Source organism: Sinocyclocheilus grahami, unplaced genomic scaffold (genome assembly GCF_001515645.1).
Source record: "Sinocyclocheilus grahami isolate Dianchi unplaced genomic scaffold, SAMN03320097.WGS_v1.1 scaffold92.1, whole genome shotgun sequence".
Lineage (NCBI taxonomy): Eukaryota > Metazoa > Chordata > Actinopteri > Cypriniformes > Cyprinidae > Sinocyclocheilus > Sinocyclocheilus grahami.
The window spans coordinates 2,027,292-2,053,140 of NW_015505271.1; the positions used below are offsets into that span (position 1 = coordinate 2,027,292).

Sequence of the window (25,849 nt, forward strand, 5' to 3'; positions counted from 1 at the left end):
CTATGTTCGCACGAATCATTCGTGATCCAGCTTCACCTACAGAAGAAGTGAGTGTAAGGTTTTTTTAATGAATCTTTTCAAATCGCCTTTCCTAATGTGCTAATTAGCAAGTTTCACGATGAATGCGGCTAAAGTAAACAGTCCCTCAGAGAGCAGCTCCAAAGAGAGGGGCGGGGTCAGCAGAGCTCATTAACATTTAAAGGAAAATGCTATAAAACGGCATGCTCTGAAAATAGCTGTTTTTGACAGGGTAAAAAAGGTGTTTTTTACACTACCATTGAGAAATTTTAACCAAACTATGTTACAGACTTTTCATTAAGACCCTAAAGAATCATATAAACTTTTTATCGATACTAAAGAATCATATAAACTTGTGGAAAATGGACATCCTATGACCCCTTTAAGGACTGCCGTGGACAGCTGACTCCTAAAATGTTTTATATTCTTCATATTCTGTGTGCTGATCAGTTCACAGCAGTGATAGAAATTAATCTTTTCCAATAAGTTTAAGTTATGGGTAATGCACAGGGCTGTTAACAATCTGCTCTGTGACTATTATGTTTTTGAACATGGATCTCGTGGATCTCCAGAGAGACTGTCTCTGTACTTTAATAGCAGCTAATTAACCCAAAGGCGCTCTTGTACTGCACCAGATATTTGATTCGGTTTGAATTCAACACGATCATTTTACACATATTCTACCTTCAAACTGTTTACTTGATTGTTTTAATGCAGAATATGTGATTTTGCACTCTTGCTTGAGGGTGTAATTTGTACAGGAGAATTACATCACTGTACAGTTGATTCAGTGTTTCAGTTATTAGCACTCATAGCCTGCAGCTTGTACAGCAATGCAACAGTTATTCTTTTGCAACATCAGTTTGTCAATATGAGCAAATTATTCATAAAAGTACTCTGAGTATTTGCCATGCATTTTTATGTTATACTGACAATTGTCTCATTCTGTCACTTCTGTTCACACTTAACACCATAGGCTGATTAACCATTTTGGCAAAAAACAAGATATCTTTGCCACAAATCAATTCATCAAATTAATTTATTTCCTTGTTGTAGGTAAATTGTTGCCCTCTTGTACTAATTTGTTCCCTAATTTTAGGTAAATCAGTTTAACAAAGAATTAACTAAATTTAAACATCAGAAAAAGAACAACATGGCCACGATATGTATTTTTTCTGCCTGTCATGTGGGGCTTCATAGCAACTAACTTAACTTTTTAATTAGGAAAAAACATTTGAGTTCGCCTTTTAAAATTATGTGTAAAAAGATTATTTATATATTGTGATATATATTACAACATTTATAATTATTCACAATATATAAGATGCATCTCAATAAATTAGAATGTCGTGGAAAAATTCCTTTATTTCAGTAATTCAACTCAACTTGTGAAAGTCGTGTATTAAATAAATTCAATGCACACAGACTGAAGTAGTTTAAGTCTTTGGTTCTTTTAATTGTGATGATTTTTGCTCACATTTAACAAAAACCCACAAATTTACTATCTCAACAAATTAGAATACTTCATAAGACCAATAAAAAAACGTTTTTAGTGAATTGTTGGCCTTCTGGAAAGTATGTTCATTTACTGTACATGTACTCAATACTTGGTATGGGCTCCTTTTGCTTTAATTACTGCCTCAATTCGGCGTGGCATGGAGGTCAGTTTGTGGCACTGCTGAGGTGGTATGGAAGCCCAGGTTTCTTTGACAGTGGCCTTCAGCTCATCTGCAAACTACGTCAGTCGGTGTGCATTGAATTTATTTAATACACGAGTTTCACAATTTGAGTTGAATTACTGAAATAAATGAACTTTTCCACTACATTCTAATTTATTGAGATGCACCTGTATATTTATATATTGCAAATAATGATAAATACTGATTTTTACTATTATTTCCTTTCAGAAACCCTCCTAACACTCTGTAACACAAGACCATATTGCTAGCAGATTGATGGCTGCTTTCTTCCTTATCAGCACATAACCACAACCTGCATGGAAACACATTGATTAAATACGTTTGAGCTTTCCAAGAGCCCTCTCAGGCTGATCCCAGTTCAGCTCATACTATAGTGCAGGCCCATGTAAAAGATCTCACACAGTGCTGTTTGTTTTTAACTCGTGCCGTAGATGGAGAAGAGGATGAATGCATGATCAGATTGATGCTCAGGTTACACATCGTCAGCATGTAGCAAAATCTAAAGATGAATTATTAGTTACAGGATGCAGGGCATATCATTTGTGGATGAGTTCTCAGCATTTAATGGGGTGGAGTGCTAGGGGGCTGAATGAAATATTCATTAAACATAAATACAATATTTAGATGAATTCAAGAAAAGCTGAAAAAGTTCTGCTAAATATTTAATAATTAACTTCCTCCTACATAAAATTGCAAAATTTAAATATAATGTATAATTTGGGGTCGGTAAGATTTTTGAAAGAAGTCTCTTATGCTCACCAAAGCAGCATTTATTTGATAAAAAATACAGTAAAAACAGTAATATTGTGAAATATGATTAAAGTTTAAAATAACTGTTTTCTATTTTAATATATTTTAAAATAAATAAAATGTAAAATATTTGTGATGGCAAAGCTGAATTTTTAGCAGTCATTACATTACATTTCGCATTTCTTCTTAAACTGTTGTGCTATATCTTTTATTTTTGTGGAAATGTATACCTTTTTTCAGGATTCATTAATGAATAGGTAAATTCAAAAAGTAAATAAAAAAAATGACTTTACTGTTGCTTTTGATCAATTAATGCATCCTTGCTTAACAGAAGTATTAATGTCTTACTGACCCCAAATATTTAACTGTAGTGTAAGTGTGCATATATAATTAATTAATTACATAAAAAAAAGCTAACAAGAGAGTCAGTAGCAGCTCATGTTTCTGTCTCCTTCTTGAGGCAAAGATTAGAGTCACTGTATGACTCAGGCCAATAAAAAAAGGGGGTCTGTTGATTGTTGTTTGATCTCAAACTAATTTTTATGAAAAAATATATGTGGAAGAATTTCTATCCATCAAGCTAAAGGCAATTTTAACTGCATTAAGTAACAGTTTTAGTGTATTATATTGGTTCCACTTTAGAATAGGGAACACATATTCACCATTAAGAGTTTTCCCTCAATAAACTGCTAATTTGCTAGTTATTAGTTAGTAAGGTAGTTGTTAAGTTTAGGGATGGGGTGGATTAAGGGATCTAAAATATAGCCGTGCAGAATAAGGCATTAATTTGTGCTTTATAAATACTAATAAATGGCCAGTATGCTAGTAATATGCATGCTAATAAGCAGCTAGTTAATAGTGAGAATTGGTCCTTAAAAGAAAGTGTAACCATTTAAATTCCATTTGTGATTTTTAATAGTCTGTGGTGTATCTGGTTATTGATGTAAGTTATTGCATTGTTCATTATTATTTTGTGTCACGTAATGTGTTTAAATGAATGCATTTCTTTTTTCAATGAAAATGGTTATAATTATCACAGTTCGAATCGTAACTGTTGTATTCTGTTGTTTAAATAATTTTATTGGACATTACTTGTCTTAAGAGTTAATATTGTTCTAAACTGCATAATCAAAGTATTTTGAGTGCAAAGTACTTCACTGGAGTTCTATCAAATATTATTATATGTATATTATTATACTGCAGTGTCTTATCAAGCCTGTATTTGTTTGATGCCAACTTACATTGAATTTGGCAGCTAGTAACTCTAACTGTATTGAACACGATCTGCCCAAAATGCTGTGTGCAGGATTTAAGGCCCTTCTGAAGTGTCTGTCTGGAAAGTTCTGCAGTCGGGAACTCATCGGAATCATGGGACCCTCAGGGGCCGGCAAGTCCACTCTCATGAACATTCTTGCCGGTTACAGGTAAAAGTGCATATATGCATGGAGAAGAAATATTCCAGAATTCGTTTCATGTTTATCACTTTCTAGCCTTTCTTTTTATAAACTTTTGAAGATTTCTGTCCCGTATCCTCTCTTTCTGCAGAGAGACAGGCATGAAAGGTCAGATCCTGGTAAATGGGCGACCCCGTGACCTCCGCACCTTCAGAAAAATGTCATGTTACATAATGCAAGATGACATGCTACTGCCACACCTGACAACACGAGAGGCAATGATGGTGTGTGTGTGTGTGAGCATAAGAAGTTTTCTATCATGTGTTATTGATCAGTAGAATCGCTCTAGAATACATGATTCTGATTAGTCAGTTGCTGCCATCTGTGGACAAACTTTTGCATAATGATCACTAAACTCTCTCAAATGATACAATAATTTAAACTTTAATCATTTCTATACAGTTATTTGGTAATTATCACAACATGATCCACATCAGGATGATTTTTTTCTGAGAATGACCAGCTGATTGTACATTATCCCTTATTTAATGTAATCTTTATTTTTTTGTTTAGGTTTCAGCTAACCTTAAACTTAATGAGAGCATGGAAGTGAAAAAAGAACTGGTACGTTTTTGTGCTATCACTTTACTGTATGTTCAGATAATATGTGTTCGGTTAGGAAGTTATAAATTATCATTGTGTTTATGCATTTTTTGAGTCTAAATTCTGATATAATGTGTGACAGGTGAATGAGATCCTCACAGCATTAGGACTGCAGGAGTGCGCTCACACTCGCACCATTTCTCTGTCGGGTGGCCAGTGTAAGCGCTTGGCTATTGCTCTGGAGCTGGTCAACAACCCACCTGTCATGTTTTTTGATGAACCCACCAGGTGCCCAAAGCTGTAGAGTTACACGCAGCCTTGTTCCTAACCATAAGCCTTTCAAAAGTTGATATTTGCCGTAATATCTCTCCTTTACAAAACATTTCCGTTTAATATCCCCAAACGGGCATGTGTGTTTGTTTCTGTATGTTAGTGGTCTAGACAGCGCGTCCTGTTTCCAGGTGGTGTCCTTGATGAAATCTCTGGCTCAGGGAGGCAGAACCATCATCTGTACCATCCACCAGCCCAGTGCTAAACTGTTTGAAATGTTTGACAAAGTAATTGCTGTGTTTTAAAATTATATTGTTCTGTGAAAATATGTTTCTGGGTTGAAGTGTGAGGATGTTAATGTGTTCATGTTCTTGTTTAATACTCAGTCTGTTCTTCTTTGTAGCTTTATATCCTGAGTCAAGGTCAGTGTATATATAAGGGAACAGTCCCGTACCTTATCCCCTACCTGAAAAACCTTGGACTCCACTGCCCCACGTACCACAATCCTGCAGACTTTAGTAGGTCTACTGTGTGTGTGTGTGTGTGTGTGTGTGTGTGTGTGTGTGTGTGTGTGTGTGAGAGAGAGAAAAAGTGATAGATAGAAATAGATATGCAGCTAGAAATAAATCTTTATGTATGCACTTTATTTTTGTTTGAAACTTAGCACTAGTGTAGCAGTTTATATGTTCTATATTAGATTGTTTTCTGTCTCATTTGTTTGCTTTAGTTTGTCAGGGAGATTATGACTGAACAAACATATCTTTTTATGTGAATATTTAATTAACGGTATTACTTTTTTTAAAGTAAATAAATACACTTTTAATAAATACAACTAAATAAATACACTCACTTAATATGTACAAAATGTACTCTCACTTGAGATAAATAATCCATTCATATCTAGGTTATGGTATTATTCTACATAGGACAGGTCACCCCCTCATAGCTGCCATGTTGAAATATAAAATAAAAATAATATATAATGTGGAATAATGAATTAACACAATAAATATACTATTGTTTAAAAGTTTGGGGTCAGTACAATTTTTCTTTTTGTTGAGAAATTAATACTTTTATTCAGCAAGGTCAGAGGTAATTGATCAAAAATGACAGTAAATACATTGTTACAAAAAAGTATATTTTAATGTCATGGTTTCCACAGAAATATTAAGCGACAAAACTGTTTTTAACATTGATAATAATAAATGTTTCTTGAGTAGCAAATCATCATATTAGTATGATTTCTGAAGGATCACGTGACACTGAAGACTGGAGTGATTACTGATGAAAATTCTTCTTTGCCATCTAATAAATATATTAAAATAGAAAATTGTGATTTAAAATTGTAATAATATTTCAGAATACTACTGTTTTTACTGTATTTTTGATTGCATAAATGCAGCCTTGATGGGCATAAGAGATTTCTGTCAAAAATATGAAGAAATCATAATGACCCAAACTTTTGTAATTGTGCATTTGTACATGTATTTTTGTGTCATTTTAGTAATCGTATCCTGTTAGTGTTTTCAAAGACGTCATAATTCGTTTTGGCTCCTCTTGTCTATTTGTCAATCATTGAGCATGTGTATGAGTTCTGCTGTCTCTCTGCTGGCAGTAATCGAGGTCGCCTCAGGAGAGTACGGTGATCTGAACCCTGTGCTCTTTGAGGCGGTTCAGGGAGGCCTGTGCTCAGATGAGGGAAAGAAGAACTCCAGTGACAAGAACGACGCCACCACATCCTGTCCCTCCCAGTGTTACAATGTGAGCAATGGACACACACTCTCACACACAAAATCTGTCTGTTTATCAGTCTCTGACCCGCCCACCTCAATTCTTATGTGTATTCGTACAGGAGTCAGGCTACATTGAGAAACACACTTTTGCCACCAGTACCCTCACACAGTTCTGCATCCTCTTCAAGAGAACCTTCATCACTATATGCAGGGACATGGTAAGAATTGTCCTCGATTGTTATTGGCTGTGCCTAATATATTAAAGGCTAAAGAAATGCAATCACAAAGCAATGTCTGTGTTCAGGTATTAACACACCTGAGAGTGATGTCACACCTGTGTATTGGTGTGCTGATTGGTCTGCTGTACCTAAACATTGGGAATGATGCCAGCAAAGTGTTCAACAACACTGGCTTCCTGTTCTTCTCCATGCTGTTTCTCATGTTTGCTGCACTCATGCCCACCGTCCTGACATGTAAGGCATTCTGTGTGTTTGGTTGTGTGTGCTTGATTCTTTATGAGCATGGAAAATAGATTTGACATGAGTGATTACTAAGTCTTTTTTGGTTTGTGATGGATTTAGAAGCACTCATATTGGCTTGATTGAGAGTTATGGTCTTTACAGAATCAGTGGAGCAAATTGAATTATGCACTGATGCAGTGATGTATTTCCCTCGCAGTTCCACTGGAGATGCCTGTGTTCATAAGGGAGCATCTTAATTACTGGTACAGTCTGAAGGCATATTACCTGGCCAAGACCATGGCTGACATTCCATTCCAGGTACTCCTGTTTCTTTATCTTTACATGTTATAATGTTAAATCAAAGGGAGGGGCCACTGTTCTAACTGATTGGAAGGACTTGGAAGGTTGGCATGTGAGGGGACGAGCATTTCTAAATGTACGATGGACATGTCAACCAATGCTTTGCTGTGTCTGTCCCACTTTTCAAATAATTCCATGTGCCCCAGGTAGAATCCAAATGTCAGAATATGAGTGTTCCTCTCTCTTTTCCAGATAATTTGCCCAATAATGTACTGTAGTATAGTGTACTGGATGACAGAGCAGCCTCCAGAGGCAGCCAGATACCTGCTCTTTATGGCCCTGTCCACCTCCACTGCCCTAGTGGCTCAGTCCCTGGGGCTTCTGATTGGAGCTGCATCCACCTCGCTACAGGTAGGAGGACTTCAAAACAGTTGTGGTAACATGCAAAAGTTTGTGGTCAGTAAAATTTATTTATTTATTTATGTATTTATTTATTTTGATGTATCTTATGCTTACTAAAACTTCATTCATTTTGTTGAAAATACTGTAAAACAGTAATATTTTAAAATATTATTACAATTAAAAATAAGACTTATTTAATATATTTTGAAATGTGTTTTATTCCTGTGATGGCAAAGCTGAATTTTTACTCTATTACTCCAGTCTAAAGTGATAATTAAGAAATCATATGTTGGTTCGGTGCTCAAGAAACATTTCTTATTACTATTATCAATGTTGAAAACAGTTGTGCTTTAACACACAATTTTTTTTTATTTTTCTTTGCAATTTCAGGTTGCCACATTCGTAGGTCCAGTCTCTGCCATCCCAGTCCTTCTGTTCTCGGGCTTCTTTGTTAACTTTGACACCATCCCCAAATACCTTCAGTGGAGCTCCTATCTGTCATACGTCAGGTCGGTCAAGAACCATAACAAGGACAGTCCTACACAGGCGATCATCTCACAGAAAACTCACACTCACACACTGATATCTTCTTCTGCAGGTATGGCTTTGAGGGCGTGATCCTCTCCATCTATGGCATGAACCGCTCAGAGCTGGAGTGTCCCGGCGTGGTGTGCAAGTTCCAGAAACCAGTGGAGGTGCTGCAGCTGCTGGATGTGGAGGATGCTAAGCTCTACGTAGACTTCATGGTTCTGGGGGTCTTCTTCTTGGTTCTGAGACTCGCCACTTACCTAGTTCTACGTTATAAAGTCAAGTCAGAGCGTTAGGGCCAAAACTCATCATCAGATATACATTTAATTTCACATACACATAAACTCTCATAAATGCACATAATCTTTTTGCAATGGACACAGAAACCAATGCACATTGATTACGGGGCCATTGTTTGGCAGTGCAACATTTATCCTCAGTTTTTGTTACTTGAAAAATATTTTTGATTCTCTAAGTATAGAATAGTAAATAATATATACATTTTTCGTTTTATTTAGTTTTCAATTTTGAACGTATTCCATGCAGTAACGGTGTAAATGCATTTAGCCCTAGACTGAACTTTGAAGCATGAGTCTATTGACAGGACTGTTTTTACAATATTCACAATGACAATACCATAACAGCCCCCAATAGCATGTGGATTGGCCAACAGCCAACATGCGAGTCTGTTTATGCCATACTGAAGGATCATCACACTATCGTCTCACTGTTAATGTATTTCATTCAAACTGAAGAACGTTGAGGATGTCATCAAAATGTGTTTCGGAGGAGAGTGCACTGCATGTTTGGGGCACTTTAGGACATGCAAGCAGCAGAAGCGAGAACTTTGTGTTAGGCGTTCGGGATATTACAGATTATAAGAATTAATTGTCCAGCCAGCGTATCTTCAATTCCATTTTTTGTCTTCCCACAATGCACAGTGTTTAAGGAGAATAATATCTTCTGCGACCTGCTGAATATTAAGACTTTCATGATCTCCCAAGGCAATTCTGGGCAATGCATCAACGTCAACCTAAATCTAACCGTTTGAGGAATGTTGCAGCAAGTGCCCTTGATGTGAACTGCCTATCTTTTTTTTTTCAGAGGGGCAACTGGAATACCTTGCTTGAGAAGCATTTTGGCATTTTGTCAGTATACATCTGTCCTGTTACCTTGAATTCTCTGACAACTGCCTTTGTGGTATCCTGAGAGAGAAACAGACAATAGTTTGTGGGCTTTTGCTCTCTCGTTTTCATCAGGAGGGATCAAACCTTGAACTTGTACAGTACAAAAAACAGTGACCAAAAATATGAAGAACTCAATGTGAATCGGCTAATCACAAAGCACTACTGAATTGACTGCATTTAGCCAAAAACGACACATATCAAATGTCAGAAACTCATTTGCAATCCTAATCCTAACTATTGAACATCTCATGCAAACAACCATTACTGTCTAAATAGGAGTCGCTGGCCTGTTTCTTTCTACTTCTTTTGTGACTGTTCCCTGGACACTTAATCTGGGATGTCAGGACATTTGTGGTTAGTTGCAAGTGACACAATCATATACCTGGAGAGAGATGCTGGATGAACACTTTATGCCATCTTCAGTGGTGTGGTGTGGTGTGCTTTTCGGGATGGATAAATCTGTTGTTTGCACCTGTATGTACACTTCCTCCTCCCTGCTTCTCCCCTCTAGCAGCCAGGCTATTCAATACCGCAATGCAATGCAAACATCTTCACAACTGACTCAGTGTTACTCTGGAAATCTTTTTGGGTCCTGCTGTGTGTTATGTCCTAATATAATGAAGGCTACTAATAATCTGAGTATATACACAAAGAAAAGTATATGTGTTATGGTTTAAGCAAGATTGTAAATACATGTATGCATTTTTGTTGATGCTGTTTTATTGGAACTTTTCTGGACATTCGTTTGTAATTAATTTTATTTTTATATCCGTAAATATGACATGCAATTCTGGAAAAGGGAGTGTTGTGAATGGAAAATGCATGACGAATTTGAAATCAAAACACAAGTTGCTGTGACTGAGGAATTTATGTTGCACATGTGTTGTAATCCGAAAAATACTCCCAAAATGATTGAATAATCTGCAGTGGGTTAATTTGAGAACATCTTTATTTTGTTTTAGATTGTTACCATTGGGCAAGTTGACAGTGAGCATTGTGAGTAGTAAAAATGTGATATACAGGCTTTGATACATACAGGAAGTCGGCCTTCAAAAAAGTCAGTAGCATTTAGTTTTAACACGTAGTACTGTAAGGTGCGATTGCTCTTTTTCTAGAACAATCTGTCCGCCAAAACATTGCGCACAGCTTTAAAGATGATCTTTTGGTCATTCTGCAATTGAAGAATTGCTGCTCCAAAATGATTTTTGCTTTTTTTTGCCACATCTTATACCCAGGAAAAAAACTAGGTCAGCTCCTGGTTGTGGATGTTTTCGGGGCACAAGCTCCATTTTCAAAAGAGCTGCTTTAGAGCAAGGGATCAATGAAGCTAGCTGCTCAACAGTTAACAATCAAGTATTCAATATTGCTTGATGCTAACCAATCAGCAGCTGCTTACACAAAGAGTGTTCTATATTCTATTTCCCTTTGAGTCATCAGAGAGTTTTAGAATAAGGAAATGTTCACCATCAAGAATCTGTCTTCTAATGGTACACAGACATCTAGTGAAGAGAGTTGGGTAATAGCAATAGTATTGTTCTGTGCCTAGTGAGTGATATTTCCTATCTAATCCTTGAATATTCGATATATTTCTGGTGGTCGTCTGTCAAATCTCTATTGTATACAAATAATTTTGAGTGTCTGTGTCATTAGTATGTTTCGATATGGGTTTCTGTATGTGGAGTCTTAGCTGGAAGATTTTGAGAGACACCCGGATGAGATCATATTTCACACACTCATTTAATTATGTTAATTTCTCTTTAAGCAAAATCACGTTCTTTGTTGCGCAGCATGCATGCCTTAAATAAAAAGCCTTTGATGGTTCTCTCTCAGATTGGAAAATAAAAAAGATAAGCAGGTAAAGTGCAAATCAATTAGCGAGATATTGAAAAAAACTTTTGTTAATTCAGTTTTATGTATGAAAACATTCTACAAGGTTTTGGCTTGCACAACAGATGTGCAGAGAACAAGAGCATATAATGCAGTTTGCTGCATAATTATTATATTTGCCTCATCAAAAATGCAAGTTATGTGTGCTAAACCATGTCCAAATTATTATAATAAATGCATTTATATATTACCTACACCTAATGATTCCTGTCTCTGTAGTAGTCCTACATATTTAAAATACTCTGTAATCACTTAATGGATTTTTTTTTTTTATATTATTTTATTACATTTGACTTTCTAACCCTGCAGTAAATTTGATTTAGGACAGCCTGCTTAAAGGGATTGTCCACCCCAAAATTACAATTCTGTCATAATTTACTTCCAAACTTGTATGACTTTCTTTCTTCTGTGGAACACAAAAAAATATATTTTGAAGAATGTTGGTAACAAAACAGTTTTGATTTGCACTTCCATTATATTTTTGACCAAAACAAAATGGAAGTCAATAGGAACTGAAACTGGTTATTAGCATTCTGAAAAATACATACAAGTTTGGAACAACAGAGTGAGTAAATGATGACAGTGTGCAGAGAACAAGAGCATATAATGCAGTTTGCTGCATAATTATTATATTTGCCTCATCAAAAATGCAAGTTATGTGTGCTAAACCATGTCCAAATTATTATAATAAATGCATTTATATATTACCTACACCTAATGATTCCTGTCTCTGTAGTAGTCCGGGCTACACATATTTAAAATACTCTGTAATCACTTAATGGATTTTTTTTTTTTATATTATTTTATTACATTTGACTTTCTAACCCTGCAGTAAATTTGATTTAGGACAGCCTGCTTAAAGGGATTGTCCACCCCAAAATTACAATTCTGTCATAATTTACTTCCAAACTTGTATGACTTTCTTTCTTCTGTGGAACACAAAAAAATATATTTTGAAGAATGTTGGTAACAAAACAGTTTTGATTTGCACTTCCATTATATTTTTGACCAAAACAAAATGGAAGTCAATAGGAACTGAAACTGGTTATTAGCATTCTGAAAAATACATACAAGTTTGGAACAACAGAGTGAGTAAATGATGACAGAATACATTGAATTTCACTGAATATTCAGAGTGTAAATTATACTTTTTTTTATGTGTGTTGTTATGAATCAAAACCTCTACAGATAAAACTTTGAAGTAAATAATATAGCATAAGTGTCCTCTAAATGCTTGGTACTGCTGCCAGTGATATTACCATCAGGACCTCTGATTGTATTAGTTTCCCTTACAAAACAAAAATATATGGGAATATACTGCAAAATATAATGCGATATATTACATAATACATTTCCATATATAGGTAAATAGTGCTTATATTTTTTCAATATACTGCAATATATGCATTGACCATGTATGGTTATATATTGATACATATAAAAATATTTAGAAAAGACAAAAATTGCATTACATGTAATGCTCATAATGTTTTATCCTTTATTGTGCACATATATTGCACATAAATGTGAATGTATTTACACGCATATATACACACATTCACTGAATGAGTTACAGCAGATTTCTAGTCCTCAGCATGCTCTGCTTCTGACAGTTAAAGGAGAGTAAATCTTAAAGTTAAGTGTTATTTCATGCATTTTGCTCAATATTAATATAGTGGGAGATCTGTTTAATGTTATTGTTTAATGTTCTATTATTTTGGATGTTTTGCATGCTGGGACCAGCATGGTTTGCTGGCCTCCAACACGGGATGGTGGTTTGCTGGTCCCCAGCATGGGAATCAGGTGTGCTGGTGGACCAGCATAAGGTATGTTTTGCACACTGGGACCAGCTTGGAATGCTGGTGGATCTTTTGGGTGCTAGTATGATCCTAGCAAAACCACAACAAAATTCATGTATGCGTTTCTTAGTGTGTTTATAAATAAAGACAGATTATTCAATTAATTTAAAGAAATTATTATAGGAAAAACGCATGATGCAGGTTACATTTTAATGGGACATCAAAACCCTCAGTGTTAAATGCTGCTCATTTTTCAAATGGTCCCACTCCATAGAGTAAAAGTAACACGGAACCAGTGTTGCAGTTAGTGAAATACAGTAGATTATTTATAGAATACTGACCATTAGTGATGATGACACTTGCAGTTAACAAGCAGAATCACTGAAGATAAGAGGAACAACAAGAACAGAACAAAAGAGAAGAGACGAGCTGACAGCACAACTTCAACTGACTCAGCCACACAGCTGTAGATGAAATCAACTGCAAGTGAAATCAACATCTCACCACAGCATGCTTAAACAACTCCGAATCAGAATGAGTTTTTTTGGCAGGTATGTTTACACATACGAGGAATTTGTTTTCGTGACAGAAGCTCCACAGTGCAACAGAATGACAGTGACAGAACAAAAATAGATAATAAACAGATAATAAAAGAAATTAGAACAAGTAAATCGGGAATAACAATATACAAATTGACAATTGTATGTACAATATATATTACAATAGACAGTTTTGTATGTACACTTGGCCCTTGACTTTGGTTAAATTAATTCTACTTCAGTAATTGTTGAAAGTGTATGCTATCATTGTTTTTTTTTTTTACAATATTCCATGCTCCTGACTGTAATGATATACTTTTTACTATGTACACTTTTTGGAATCAGAGACTGACAGCTGGATTTTTACACATGAGCTCTCAAATCAGCATTAAAGTCTTTAAAATCAGCAATTTGCAATTTTGAACTTTCATTATAATTCTTTGCGTAAGGGTTGGTCTCAGAATGTCCTTTAGCCCGTCTCAGATTACACTGGTTTCAATATTCTTCTAAGTATCCTGATTACACTCTCTCAGAAAAGATAAAAAACTTTAATCTTAGCTGAGCCATTCTTTTCATGGCACATTTGCAATTAGCAGGTTAGCACTGTGTCCTTCAGAGGGGAGACATATTGACAGCTCTTGAGAACTATGGAGTCTTCTCTCCTACCCACCTTCCATCTTGCTTCCCCTCACAGGCCTTCCATCTTCCGTGTCTTATATTACCTAGATATTCACAGTTTGCTGTTCTTAAGCAATTGCATATGTCAATGAATAGTCCTTGCAATAGAAACATGCAGTAACGTTTCGTGAGAGATGTTGTTGTGTTCACTGCTGGTGCAGGTGTGAGATTTATAGAGAGAATGACTGTGTGTGGGTTTTACAGGGGTCAGGAACAAAATGCCCCTCTTTGTGAGCACACAGTCAGATTAACCATTAAAAGTGGAGCTGGACAAAGAACACATGAGAGAAGTATATCAACTGAATGTGTTCCTGAGATTTTAATCTTCCACCGACTCTGTTATAAGAGAAAGAAACAGCTCAGGTACCCCTGGCTTATCTTTTTTATTATTCCTCACTGTTTTGAAGTTTTGTACTATGCTTTAAACTTTTTTTCATCCATTTATTTTAATGAAATCTATACACTGCATACTGATGCTCATTGTTAAGGAAAAATGCTTGAGGTTAGTTTGAGTGGAATTTATGCAAAAACTTTTGTAGTAAACCTGCATGGTCATGGATAATCCTAAATGAATGTATTTTATTTAGGGTTGCAAAAAGGTGGAAAATTTCCAGTAAATTTTGGAAACTTTCCAGGATTTTTTTGGAATATTCCAGTGATTTTTTTTGGGAACGTTTCCAGAAAGTTACCAGAAATTTTCCACCCCTTTGCAACCCTAATTTTATTTGATTTTATTTTGAAGGGAAAAGAAAATGTTTTGACTATTAGGTTGATAGTAAATCATGGTCACTCCATCAGTGGTTGGGTGTTTGTGTGAACTCAAGGCCATGGGTTCTGTTCATTTATCATTGCTTGAGGACAAAATACAACCAGTCTCTATGGTATAATTTCTTTGTATTTATAACATTTCTAGTTTTTAACCTGTAACCTTAAAATTGACCATGAGCCAGATGAAGCTATAAACTAAGTAATGTGCAGAATGCGGTGACATGATTCATCTTGCCATTCTTGACATGTGCTGGACCTTAATATAAAGCAGTGATTGTCAACAATATAAAATCCTTAGCCGATTGGCAATAGATAGTGGCCTCAGTATTGCCAACAAGGCAAACATCCAAAGCATATTTAACTAAGATGTTTAATCAAAGCCTATATCAACTGAAGCCAAACACTACTTTGATTATTTTTGGCTAACAAACAACACATGTTCTCACTATGGATGACCAATCTAAAGTATAAAGGGGAAGTCAGAGCAGATGAGCTATAGCCACATTTTCTGAGTCACGGTCTGTTTATGAAATCCCAAGGTTAAATGTAATCTTTAAGGCAAAATGACTGATCTTGACTCAGTTCAATTTGTGTTTTTTATCCTGGAATTTGAGGTGTGTTTGGCCTTGCTGTGAGGTTGTCAACATTTTATCAACATCTCCCTCACAACTATAGTTGCAGTGCTACGGGACGCCATGGAACTGACAGAGTAAGTAATGTTTTTATGACCCGTGTACCTACACAGACACACATCCACACAGACTGTAGCTTTTGACTTTGTGCTTTCTGCTTTGATAAGCACGCACATGGACAGACACACCTCACCTTATGGCTTCATCTGAGTGTACTATCTGAAATACTGTCAATGAAGTACCTCTGAGGAGTGTATATTGACTTGTTTATGGTAGTGCACTGGATCTCATTGGCTGTTGTGTACAGAACTTATCAGAGGCCAAAAACTAATTCTCTTATGTTCTCAGGTTTACCTTCAATCCCAAGGAGGGAATAGACAATCCAGCCATGGTGACTGCAGATGATACAGGTTAGTGAGATTTTTTTATTATTAATAGTGTTAGCTGCTACATTGGAATTAATAAGGATTTCAATCATTTTTACTGTATTTTTTATCATTTATTTTTATTTTTATAATTGTTTTTGCTCATACCACAATTGGAAGCCACAGGGTTTCCAAGATGGAATTCGCAACCCCCTGGGAGTTTGTGAGGGAACTGCAGGGGAGTTGTGAGTGGATGAAAAGCTAATAATTACTTTAATCATAAAAATAAAGAAATAAAAAAATTATTAATTAAATTAAAAGCTAAAATAAAACCCCAAATAACTAACTAAATAAATACTTTATTTACATGTCATGTGGCCATTAACCAACATTAGAGAACCACAAACATGCAAATCTCAAGGTGTATAGCATAGGATTATTTTATTATCAGAGTGACAGATAGTTTATAATATACCGTAAAGTGTACAGTTTGCCATTTAACTTTGACTTTGCTGACAGAGCCTGTGTCAAAGCCCTCACCACGTGTGTGTGTGCTGAAGAGGGAAGATGGAGAAACCTTTGGCTTCCATCTGCGTGTGGAAAGAGGGCGGCAGGGTCACATAATCAGGCAGCTGGATTCACTGGGTGTGGGAGAGAGGAGTGGGCTCAAAGATGGGGACCGCCTGCTTGAAGTCAATGAGATGTTTGTTGACAATGTGGAACACATGGAGGTGAGAGGTCATGACCTTTATTTTGCAATTACTGTATGTTTTTTACTGTACAAGCTACAGAATTTTTTTTTTCTCGTGTGTGTCAGGGTTTGTAACCGAGTGCTTTATTATGTTTGTCTCACTTTCAGGTGGCCCGTAGGATTCAGGTGAGTGGATCACAACTCTGCTTCCTGGTGTTAGATGAAAAGGCCTACAAGCTGGCTGTGTCTGAGGGTCATGACCTTAGAGAGCTGGCTAAAGCTAGCCGTGGGGAAGGATGGAGACCTCCTCGTCTCTGCCACATCACAAGAGATCCACCTGGCCTGGGCCTCAACATACAGCTGGTGGAAGGTAAGAACTACAGTATTCTCATAGATACATATAAAATAAACGTTTTCAAAATCAGTCTTTTTAGCAATGCTGTTTGCTTGTAATGTTCTTTTTAAAAGAATGAAGGCTGGAAGTAAAGTGTGCAATTTATGTTTTATCTGTGATGTAGGTGAGAAAGGCAAATTCACAGTAAGTCCAGTGAAAGGAGGTGCTGCAGAGAAGGCAGGAGTGAAGAAAGGGGACCGACTGATCTGGATAGATGGCGCCATGGCCTCTGAACTCACATACTCTGCTATCAGCAAAATGGTAAGCATGGACTTGTTTCAGATATAACGTAAAAAAAATATCCTGTTAAATGTATGGTATGTATATACCTGTATGTTTTACAGCTTAACCACATATTTCATCAAGTGATATAATGCCAATATACCATTGTATAATCTATTTGAATTACCAAAATCTGCTTTTTATCCTAAAAATGTACTAATAACTCCCATAATAATACAAGTGATAAAATAAACAGCCACATGATGAATCAGGATTCATTGTAAGTAGCCTGTCCCTACACAGATCATACGCACAAAGACAAAACAACATCAGGATAACACGCAAAACTTAAATAATGCAATAAACACAAAATAAATAAAAGAAAATGTAACAAAAAGCATCATAAAGTATGTTACTGATTATTATATAAATACATAAATAAATATATCATGTGATGTGTCACACAGTGACTTCTGGGAATGTCCTTTTTCTACATTTTACATAATTTTACAGTAAAATTATTTAGTGCAATGTTAAATCATTTACAATTTTTCACTGTATATGGTAAGGTAACTTACAATTAACTAATCAACAGTCTGCTGTGTCAAACTCATGTTATGAGCAGCATTTAGATCTTTTATGGTGTTATGGTGTATTTTCATCTCAAGTGATGATATTTCCAGGTAAAGAAGTGCAGCAATCACATGACAGTGCTGGTGATTGACAGTGACAGTGAGAAGAGTTATGTCCGTAGGAAAATGCCCGTTCTCCCAGCCATGGCTGATGCAGAGAACATGCCGTATCGACCTCGCAGACTGCATCTGGTATTGGGGCCGGAAGGATATGGCTTCCTGCTCAGGCAGGAGAAGACTGGAGCAGGACGCACTGGTGAGAGGGAGCCACACACTTTGACATGCTAATTCATACTCTGGCATACAGCCACTCGAATGGATTGCAGTCTATATTTCTGTTTGGTTTTACAGTCCACATGGTGAGAGAGGTGGATAAGGGCAGCCCTGCTGAACTGGGAAGTGTTAAAGAAGGTGAGATGCTTCTTGAAGTGAATGGAGAATCCACAGAGTCATTGAGTCATAATGAAGTCGTCAGCAAAATAAGACAGAGTGGACAGCAGGTCACCCTCACAACTACACCACCTCAGGGCCAGGACTTCTACACTAAGGTGAATATACAGAGTGAGCAAATAAATACTAATATGGGGGAGATTCTTCAGTTAAGGGCACTTTGGACCTCTTAAAATTGATTTCTCAAAAGTTAAGAAAAAAGGAATAAAGATCTGGAATAAAGTAATAAAAATTTGATTATGGACTTGATCAACCAAAGTGGATATTAATATAATGTGTGATGATGTGGATATTTGATATTGTGTGTAATGGTAAAGCCTGGATTTTCTAAAACAACACCTTGGCAGTCAATGCAACTTAACTTTGAAAAAAAAATTGGTTCTCAATTTCCAACCCATTTGGTAATGACACTTTATAAAATAGTTATGATATATAGATATGTGCATCCTTGTTACTTCTCATTTACATCATAACCAAATATTTTATTTTATAAAAACTGAATTGTTCTTTAAGATGCTCGATGTAATCTTAATGACAGAAGTATTGGTGACAGCAATTCTTTGTTACAGAAAAAAATTGTACACAAATAATATTAAATGAAAATATACAGTATACCTATTTTTATTTAATTTAAACTTATGATACTATTAAAACTTAGATAAATGTAATTAAATAAACATATTAAAAACATTTAAAGAGAATAAAATCTATCCTATAGCATTAGCTACGAACTGATATTTGTTTTTAAGTTCCCCTAACTGAAGAATCACACGCTGATAATTCAATATAAAAGGATGAATAATAATGAATAAAGGATGAATTCATCAACAAATGTTCATCCTTTTGCTTATGCCTGTTTGTCTCCTTGTGTGTTAAATGTCATATACTACTCATTCTCAGTTGGGCCTGTCTCCCTTGCTGTTCTGTGAGGATGTTACATCTGGTAGCCCTGAGGAGCAAAAGGAAATCCCAGTGACTCTAAAGCCTGCAGTGCCCCCTCTTGAGCCTCAGGAGGATGTGCAGATCAATCCGAATGTTAGATGCTGTATTCTGGAGAGGGGCTCTGCCGGTTTTGGCTTCCATTTGGCCTGCGTCAATCAGAAACCTGGCACCTTCATCAGCCAGGTACAATGAAGCCCATTCACTGCCAAATCAGCCTTTAGACGATACTGACTTCAGAGTTATTAAAAACATTTAAAGAGAATAAAATCTATCCTATAGCATTAGCTACAAACTGATATTTGTTTTTAAGTTCCCCTAACTGAAGAATCACACGCTGATAATTCAATATAAAAGGATGAATAATAATGAATAAAAGGATGAATTCATCAACAAATGTTCATCCTTTTGCTTATGCCTGTTTGTCTCCTTGTGTGTTAAATGTCATATACTACTCATTCTCAGTTGGGCCTGTCTCCCTTGCTGTTCTGTGAGGATGTTACATCTGGTAGCCCTGAGGAGCAAAAGGAAATCCCAGTGACTCTAAAGCCTGCAGTGCCCCCTCTTGAGCCTCAGGAGGATGTGCAGATCAATCCGAATGTTAGATGCTGTATTCTGGAGAGGGGCTCTGCCGGTTTTGGCTTCCATTTGGCCTGCGTCAATCAGAAACCTGGCACCTTCATCAGCCAGGTACAATGAAGCCCATTCACTGCCAAATCAGCCTTTAGACGATACTGACTTCAGAGGTGAATAGAAATTAAGCATTGTTCGGTGGGGACTCTAAATAAAACATTTTAATATAATAATATTACAAACGAAAAATAATGTGTGATAAATGTCTCTGATTCATCATAAATGATATTTCAGGAACATATTTGTGTGTTCTTGTTGTCCTGACCTAGGCCACTGATAAATACTATATTAATAATTAATAATAAGTAAATATTTACACTATTTGCCTTAACAAGACTGATACATGGAAGATAATATAGCCCTTTATACAGACCTTTAGCATTAGCAGTAGCACTTATTTAAGCCGCCATTATTTATAGCTATGAAAAGCATTTAATACCGTATTTAATTTTGGATTAAAATATTTTAATTTCATAAACATACTTTTTTCATTGTTATAACACTGAGGTTATATAGATTTTAGATATAGATATATACATATATGCTATATATATTTTTCTTTGAAAATACATCATGCTCGCAATTTCAGTCAGGCGTATATTCTGCCTCCTCGATCGAAGGTCCTTCGCTGGAGGTGACATTCAGTGAAGGGCCCCAGTTTGTGGAGAGAAGCGGCGAATAAACCTTCAGTCACAGAAATCATGGCCCAGGCGGTACAGAAACTTGTGGCTAAAGTGCCAACGTTGGTCGGCGGTAAGAATAATCCCATTTTCCTCAAGCTATAGAAGATGTATTTCTTCGAAAGATTTGTTTTGAGCTGTGTGCTTCTGGTTTCCGCAGCTGTTAGAACAGGCCGCGTAAATGAGCAAATCACGCATTAGATCAATCAAACATTACATTTACTATGTACACAGCAAGTGTGGTGATACGCTGCCTTTTCGTGCTAGCAAATGACCAACAATTGTGTTTGTTAATGGTCTAGTGTTTTACTCTCTTTATAGCTGACACGATTCATTCTGAACGCGCACTACAGCAGCGTTACGCTGAAGCTGACAGAACTGAACATTCGCCCAATGTCAACGTGTGAAGATACATTCAACTCAAACACATAGAGTTTTCCTATGGCACTGGCTTTGTAAAGTTTCCTTCATAAATGTAAATGTGACTTGTATCTTGTGTATGTTTTCTTGATCAACGACTGTAATGATATATTACAGCCGCTGTGAACTACTCCAAGCCCCGGCTAGCTACATTCTGGTATTACGCCCGTGTGGAGCTGGTGCCTCCCACCCCTGCCGAGATCCCCAAGGCCATCAGCGGCTTCCAGGATCTCCTCAAGGGCTTCCAGTCAGGACGGCTCGGTCAGACCACAGTCAGGGTTAGTATGGATTGAATTGTTTAAATTTTGTTTTGCATTTCAAATTGAACTTTTCCTTGAAGTCTGACAATGTTGGCACAAAATAACTACCTTAAATGTATTATCCAAAACACATCTGCTTTGGGAGAGGCACAGCTGTCATATTTCAAATATGTATTTGTCTAAAGGCCCAGGTATACTTCACTTTCCGCGTTCCTTTCCATCTCGTGCACAGCTTCCAAATGGCACATTTCCACTGCATGGTACATACGGTTCACTTTTGGGGGGCTTTAAACTGGGTACAGTACGTGGTACTTTTTTTAGTACCACCTCGGTTGAGGTTTCAAGTGAACCGTACCGTTACCAAAACGTGACGTGTAAACTCTGCTGATCACGGATTGGCCGGAGAGAATCGTCACTGAACTTGCGACACAAATCCAACAGAACCACTAGATTTAAATCAGCACAGCCAGCGAAGGATCAAACTAGGGATGCTCCGATCCGCCTTTTTTGCCTCTGATACCGATTCTGATACCTAGGGTTCGGTATTGACCGATACAGATACCGATCCGATACCAGTGAAGTTTTTTCCCCTCATTTAAATAAATGTAGAATTTATATATCTCTGTGTGTGGAACTGATAATCATTCTTTCACAATCTACTAGATACAGACTACTTCATTATGAAGAAAAATAAAATAAACAAATATAAAAAAATATAGGCCTATGTATATTTTATAATCTATGACAAATTTATCATAAACTAGGTTAGTGGATAATTCGGCAGCAAAAGTTATTCTAGAAAAATCAGTGCACAATAATTTTAGAAATCCAAACATTTAGTGTAAAAACAATATTTTGTGGGGAACAAATAAAAGTGTTGCACTAAATATGATAAAATGTTACACACTGCTATTTATATTATAAAATCCATTCATTATAAACATTCATATATATGTTTAAGTATATACTATAAAATTAAACATTTCTTTTGAATGTATAGCATATTTTTTAATAAGGCAACAACATATGATAGATACGATAGGACAAAACAAGTACAGTACAGCACAAACTGTTTTTATACAGTCTATGAGCACGAAGCGTTTACAATGTGCGCATCCGGTGTGTTGCTTCAAGCGCATCATTCTGCACACCGGATGCGCATATTGTAAGCGCTTCGTGTTTAAAAACGGCAAAGCACACAGGGAAGAGAAATTGATGCATAGTGCATTATATCTGTGCAACAGTTATTGAGCCTTTCTTTTAACAGTTTTACATTTAATTTACTGTGTACATTAAAAACAATTTATAGTCTTTTCTACGCCCGTGTTTTATTCTCACAGACACCCGGTAGCAAGTAATAAAACAACATTAAACTCCGGCAGGAAGATAAAGTCCTTTTTGCAAAATCATAGACATGTATTTACAAATCAAGTATAATGGGAACACAGAATGATCTTGGAGAGAGCTTTACTGAGCTGACTGACAGCCACAGCGGAGAAAAGAGTTTGTGTGAACTTTAATGTAAGGACTTAAATATTCATATGTAGCTCACATTAAGCTATCGTATGGCTTCAGAAGTAACACAGAATAATTCGCACAATCGAAAAAAATAAAATAAAAATCTCGGATTTGGGTCGGCCCTCTCTGACCGATACCTGATCCGAGAAAAATGGCACTGTCGGAGCCGATACCCAATATGAATATCAGATCGGCACATCCCTAGTTTCCGTGGTTCATTGGTTTCTGTGTACTCGTAGTGAACAAATGTTACTCTTGGCTTGTTAGTGGTATGTGTTTAATAATAATTAATAAAATAATCATTGATATCTTGAAATACTCATCCAGTATTTGGATGAGTACAAAACAACTTCCATGTCAAAATACAATGGAAGTCCCTGCATACCATTTGGTTACCAATATTCTTTAAAATACCATCAGTTCAAAACATCAAAACAACTTGTTGCAGGTTTTGAAGTGGAGTCATTTTAGGGAAATCTATACATTTAACATTTGAATTAAATTACAACATGCAAATATTTTAGGAAAAAGTTCTCTAAACCTGTTCCTTTTAAACATTTTAAATAAAACATTGAAGCACTTGCTGCAGTTCAAGCATAGCATTTTTTCTAATAATAAGTGTATTTTCTAGTAAATAAAAGCTTGATTAAGCTATTTTATCAGCCTGTGCCTGTTCATTTATTAAACTGAACATACACTTTGTCAGAAAGTGAGGTTTAAAGGGGTCATATGATGTTGCTAAAAAGAACATTATTTTGTGTATTTGTTGTAATGAAATGTGTTTATGCGGTTTAAGGTTAAAAAAACACATTATTTTCCACATACTGTACATTATTGTTTCTCCTCTATGCCCCGCCTTTCTGAAACGCGTTGATTTTTACAAAGCTCATCGTTCTGAAAAGCAAGGTGTGCTCTGATTGGCCAGCTATCCAGTACATTGTGATAGAGGTCTGCACAGGCTTTAAACTGAAGCCCGAACCCGACCCGAGCGGCACAGTTCAATTTAGAGCCCGAACCCGAAATCTTTTTTTTTTCGTTCCCCACAACAAATGGCCAATTAAAAAAAATACAAATGCTGTATTTCACGATTGCATGCAATGGTCAGGAAACAAATACATGTAAAGAAACAGAATCATTAAGGCTCGGCCAGTTCACAAGGCAAAAGAAAAAACACTTACCAGTTATGAAAGTTTATGAACATCAGGTGCAGCGGTCACATAAATTCTGCTGAGTTTTTGAATGGTTGTATACGACAAGACGATAATTCTTCCATCGTGCAAATTATGGTCATTTTCGTCAGTTAAGGCTAGTTAGCATTCGGCCTGCTTTAAATAAGACACAGAGATGCAGTGCGGTAAGATCGCATTTATTTGAATTAATTAATTATATCATTTATTTGAATTAGCGAGAGAGAGATGGATGAAAGTTGCGTGTGTGAACCTGCGTCTGCACGCCTCTCTCTACAAGCAATGAGGCTTACTACTCACAAATAAAACAAAAAAATTTTCAAAAAAAAAAAAAAAAAAAAAAATCTCGGATTTGGATCGGCCCTCTCTGACTGTGCGTTCACACCGCCGGCGGCGAGAGTGTCAAAGTGACCGGAAGACATTCATTTTCAATGTGAGCGGGCGGCGAAAGGCGGCGAGGAGCGGCGCGGCGCATCTTGGCCGGCGAGGGCGTCAAGGAGGGCGTCAAACCATGTTTGGAAAGACTTGGGGATAGTTCGCCCAAAAATAAAAAATTCTGTAATTTGCATATCCTCAGGTTGTTCCAAACTTGTATGAATTTCTGTCAGCCGTGGACACAATATATTTTGAAGAATGTTGGTAACCAAACAGTTGATGGTAGCAATTGACTTCCATGGCATGGAAAAAAAATACAATGGAAGTCCCTGCATACCATTTGGTTACCAATATTCTTTAAAATACCATCAGTTCAAAACAAGAAAAAAACTTGTTGCAGGTTTTGAAGTGGAGTCATTTTAGGGAAATCTATACATTTAACATTTGAATTAAATTACAACATGCAAATATTTTAGGAAAAAGTTCTCTAAACCTGTTCCTTTTAAACATTTTAAATAAAACATTGAAGCACTTGCTGCAGTTCAAGCATAGCATTTTTTCTAATAATAAGTGTATTTTCTAGTAAATAAAAGCTTGATTAAGCTATTTTATCAGCCTGTGCCTGTTCATTTATTAAACTGAACATACACTTTGTCAGAAAGTGAGGTTTAAAGGGGTCATATGATGTTGCTAAAAAGAACATTATTTTGTGTATTTGTTGTAATGAAATGTGTTTATGCGGTTTAAGGTTAAAAAAACACATTATTTTCCACATACTGTACATTATTGTTTCTCCTCTATGCCCCGCCTTTCTGAAACGCGTTGATTTTTACAAAGCTCATCGTTCTGAAAAGCAAGGTGTGCTCTGATTGGCCAGCTATCCAGTACATTGTGATAGAGGTCTGCACAGGCTTTAAACTGAAGCCCGAACCCGACCCGAGCGGCACAGTTCAATTTAGAGCCCGAACCCGAAATCTTTTTTTTTTCGTTCCCCACAACAAATGGCCAATTAAAAAAAATACAAATGCTGTATTTCACGATTGCATGCAATGGTCAGGAAACAAATACATGTAAAGAAACAGAATCATTAAGGCTCGGCCAGTTCACAAGGCAAAAGAAAAAACACTTACCAGTTATGAAAGTTTATGAACATCAGGTGCAGCGGTCACATAAATTCTGCTGAGTTTTTGAATGGTTGTATACGACAAGACGATAATTCTTCCATCGTGCAAATTATGGTCATTTTCGTCAGTTAAGGCTAGTTAGCATTCGGCCTGCTTTAAATAAGACACAGAGATGCAGTGCGGTAAGATCGCATTTATTTGAATTAATTAATTATATCATTTATTTGAATTAGCGAGAGAGAGATGGATGAAAGTTGCGTGTGTGAACCTGCGTCTGCACGCCTCTCTCTACAAGCAATGAGGCTTAGTT

General features: G+C 36.4%; 3 protein-coding genes across 3 annotated transcripts in view; all 3 read left to right on the forward strand.

Moving 5' to 3' along the window:
- Positions 1-11,418, forward strand: part of LOC107587350 (ATP-binding cassette sub-family G member 4-like) — a 29,860-nt gene extending 18,442 nt beyond the window's left edge. The window contains exons 3-15 of the mRNA XM_016275105.1: positions 3,775-3,892; positions 4,014-4,146; positions 4,436-4,486; positions 4,608-4,753; positions 4,899-5,022; positions 5,139-5,253; positions 6,351-6,496; positions 6,588-6,686; positions 6,773-6,941; positions 7,147-7,247; positions 7,482-7,640; positions 8,022-8,140; positions 8,230-11,418. Of these exons, the coding sequence (XP_016130591.1) occupies positions 3,775-3,892; positions 4,014-4,146; positions 4,436-4,486; positions 4,608-4,753; positions 4,899-5,022; positions 5,139-5,253; positions 6,351-6,496; positions 6,588-6,686; positions 6,773-6,941; positions 7,147-7,247; positions 7,482-7,640; positions 8,022-8,140; positions 8,230-8,455 (1,706 nt within the window). The 3' untranslated portion in view covers positions 8,456-11,418. The remainder of the gene's footprint in view (positions 1-3,774; positions 3,893-4,013; positions 4,147-4,435; positions 4,487-4,607; positions 4,754-4,898; positions 5,023-5,138; positions 5,254-6,350; positions 6,497-6,587; positions 6,687-6,772; positions 6,942-7,146; positions 7,248-7,481; positions 7,641-8,021; positions 8,141-8,229) is intronic.
- A 1,584-nt stretch (positions 11,419-13,002) lies between these two features.
- LOC107587439 (Na(+)/H(+) exchange regulatory cofactor NHE-RF4-like) lies at positions 13,003-19,571 on the forward strand. The gene is made up of 9 exons (XM_016275234.1): positions 13,003-13,114; positions 15,654-15,726; positions 15,998-16,059; positions 16,534-16,745; positions 16,874-17,075; positions 17,224-17,360; positions 18,005-18,209; positions 18,305-18,501; positions 19,304-19,571. Exons 1-9 carry the CDS (start codon positions 13,003-13,005, stop codon positions 19,535-19,537), a joined length of 1,434 nt encoding a protein of 477 aa, XP_016130720.1. The 3' UTR covers positions 19,538-19,571.
- Positions 19,572-20,572: 1,001 nt separating this feature from the next.
- Positions 20,573-25,849, forward strand: part of LOC107587353 (ATP synthase subunit g, mitochondrial-like) — a 7,870-nt gene continuing 2,593 nt past the window's right edge. Inside the window, exons 1-2 of the mRNA XM_016275111.1 lie at positions 20,573-20,728; positions 21,193-21,353. Of these exons, the coding sequence (XP_016130597.1) occupies positions 20,677-20,728; positions 21,193-21,353 (213 nt within the window). The 5' untranslated portion in view covers positions 20,573-20,676. The remainder of the gene's footprint in view (positions 20,729-21,192; positions 21,354-25,849) is intronic.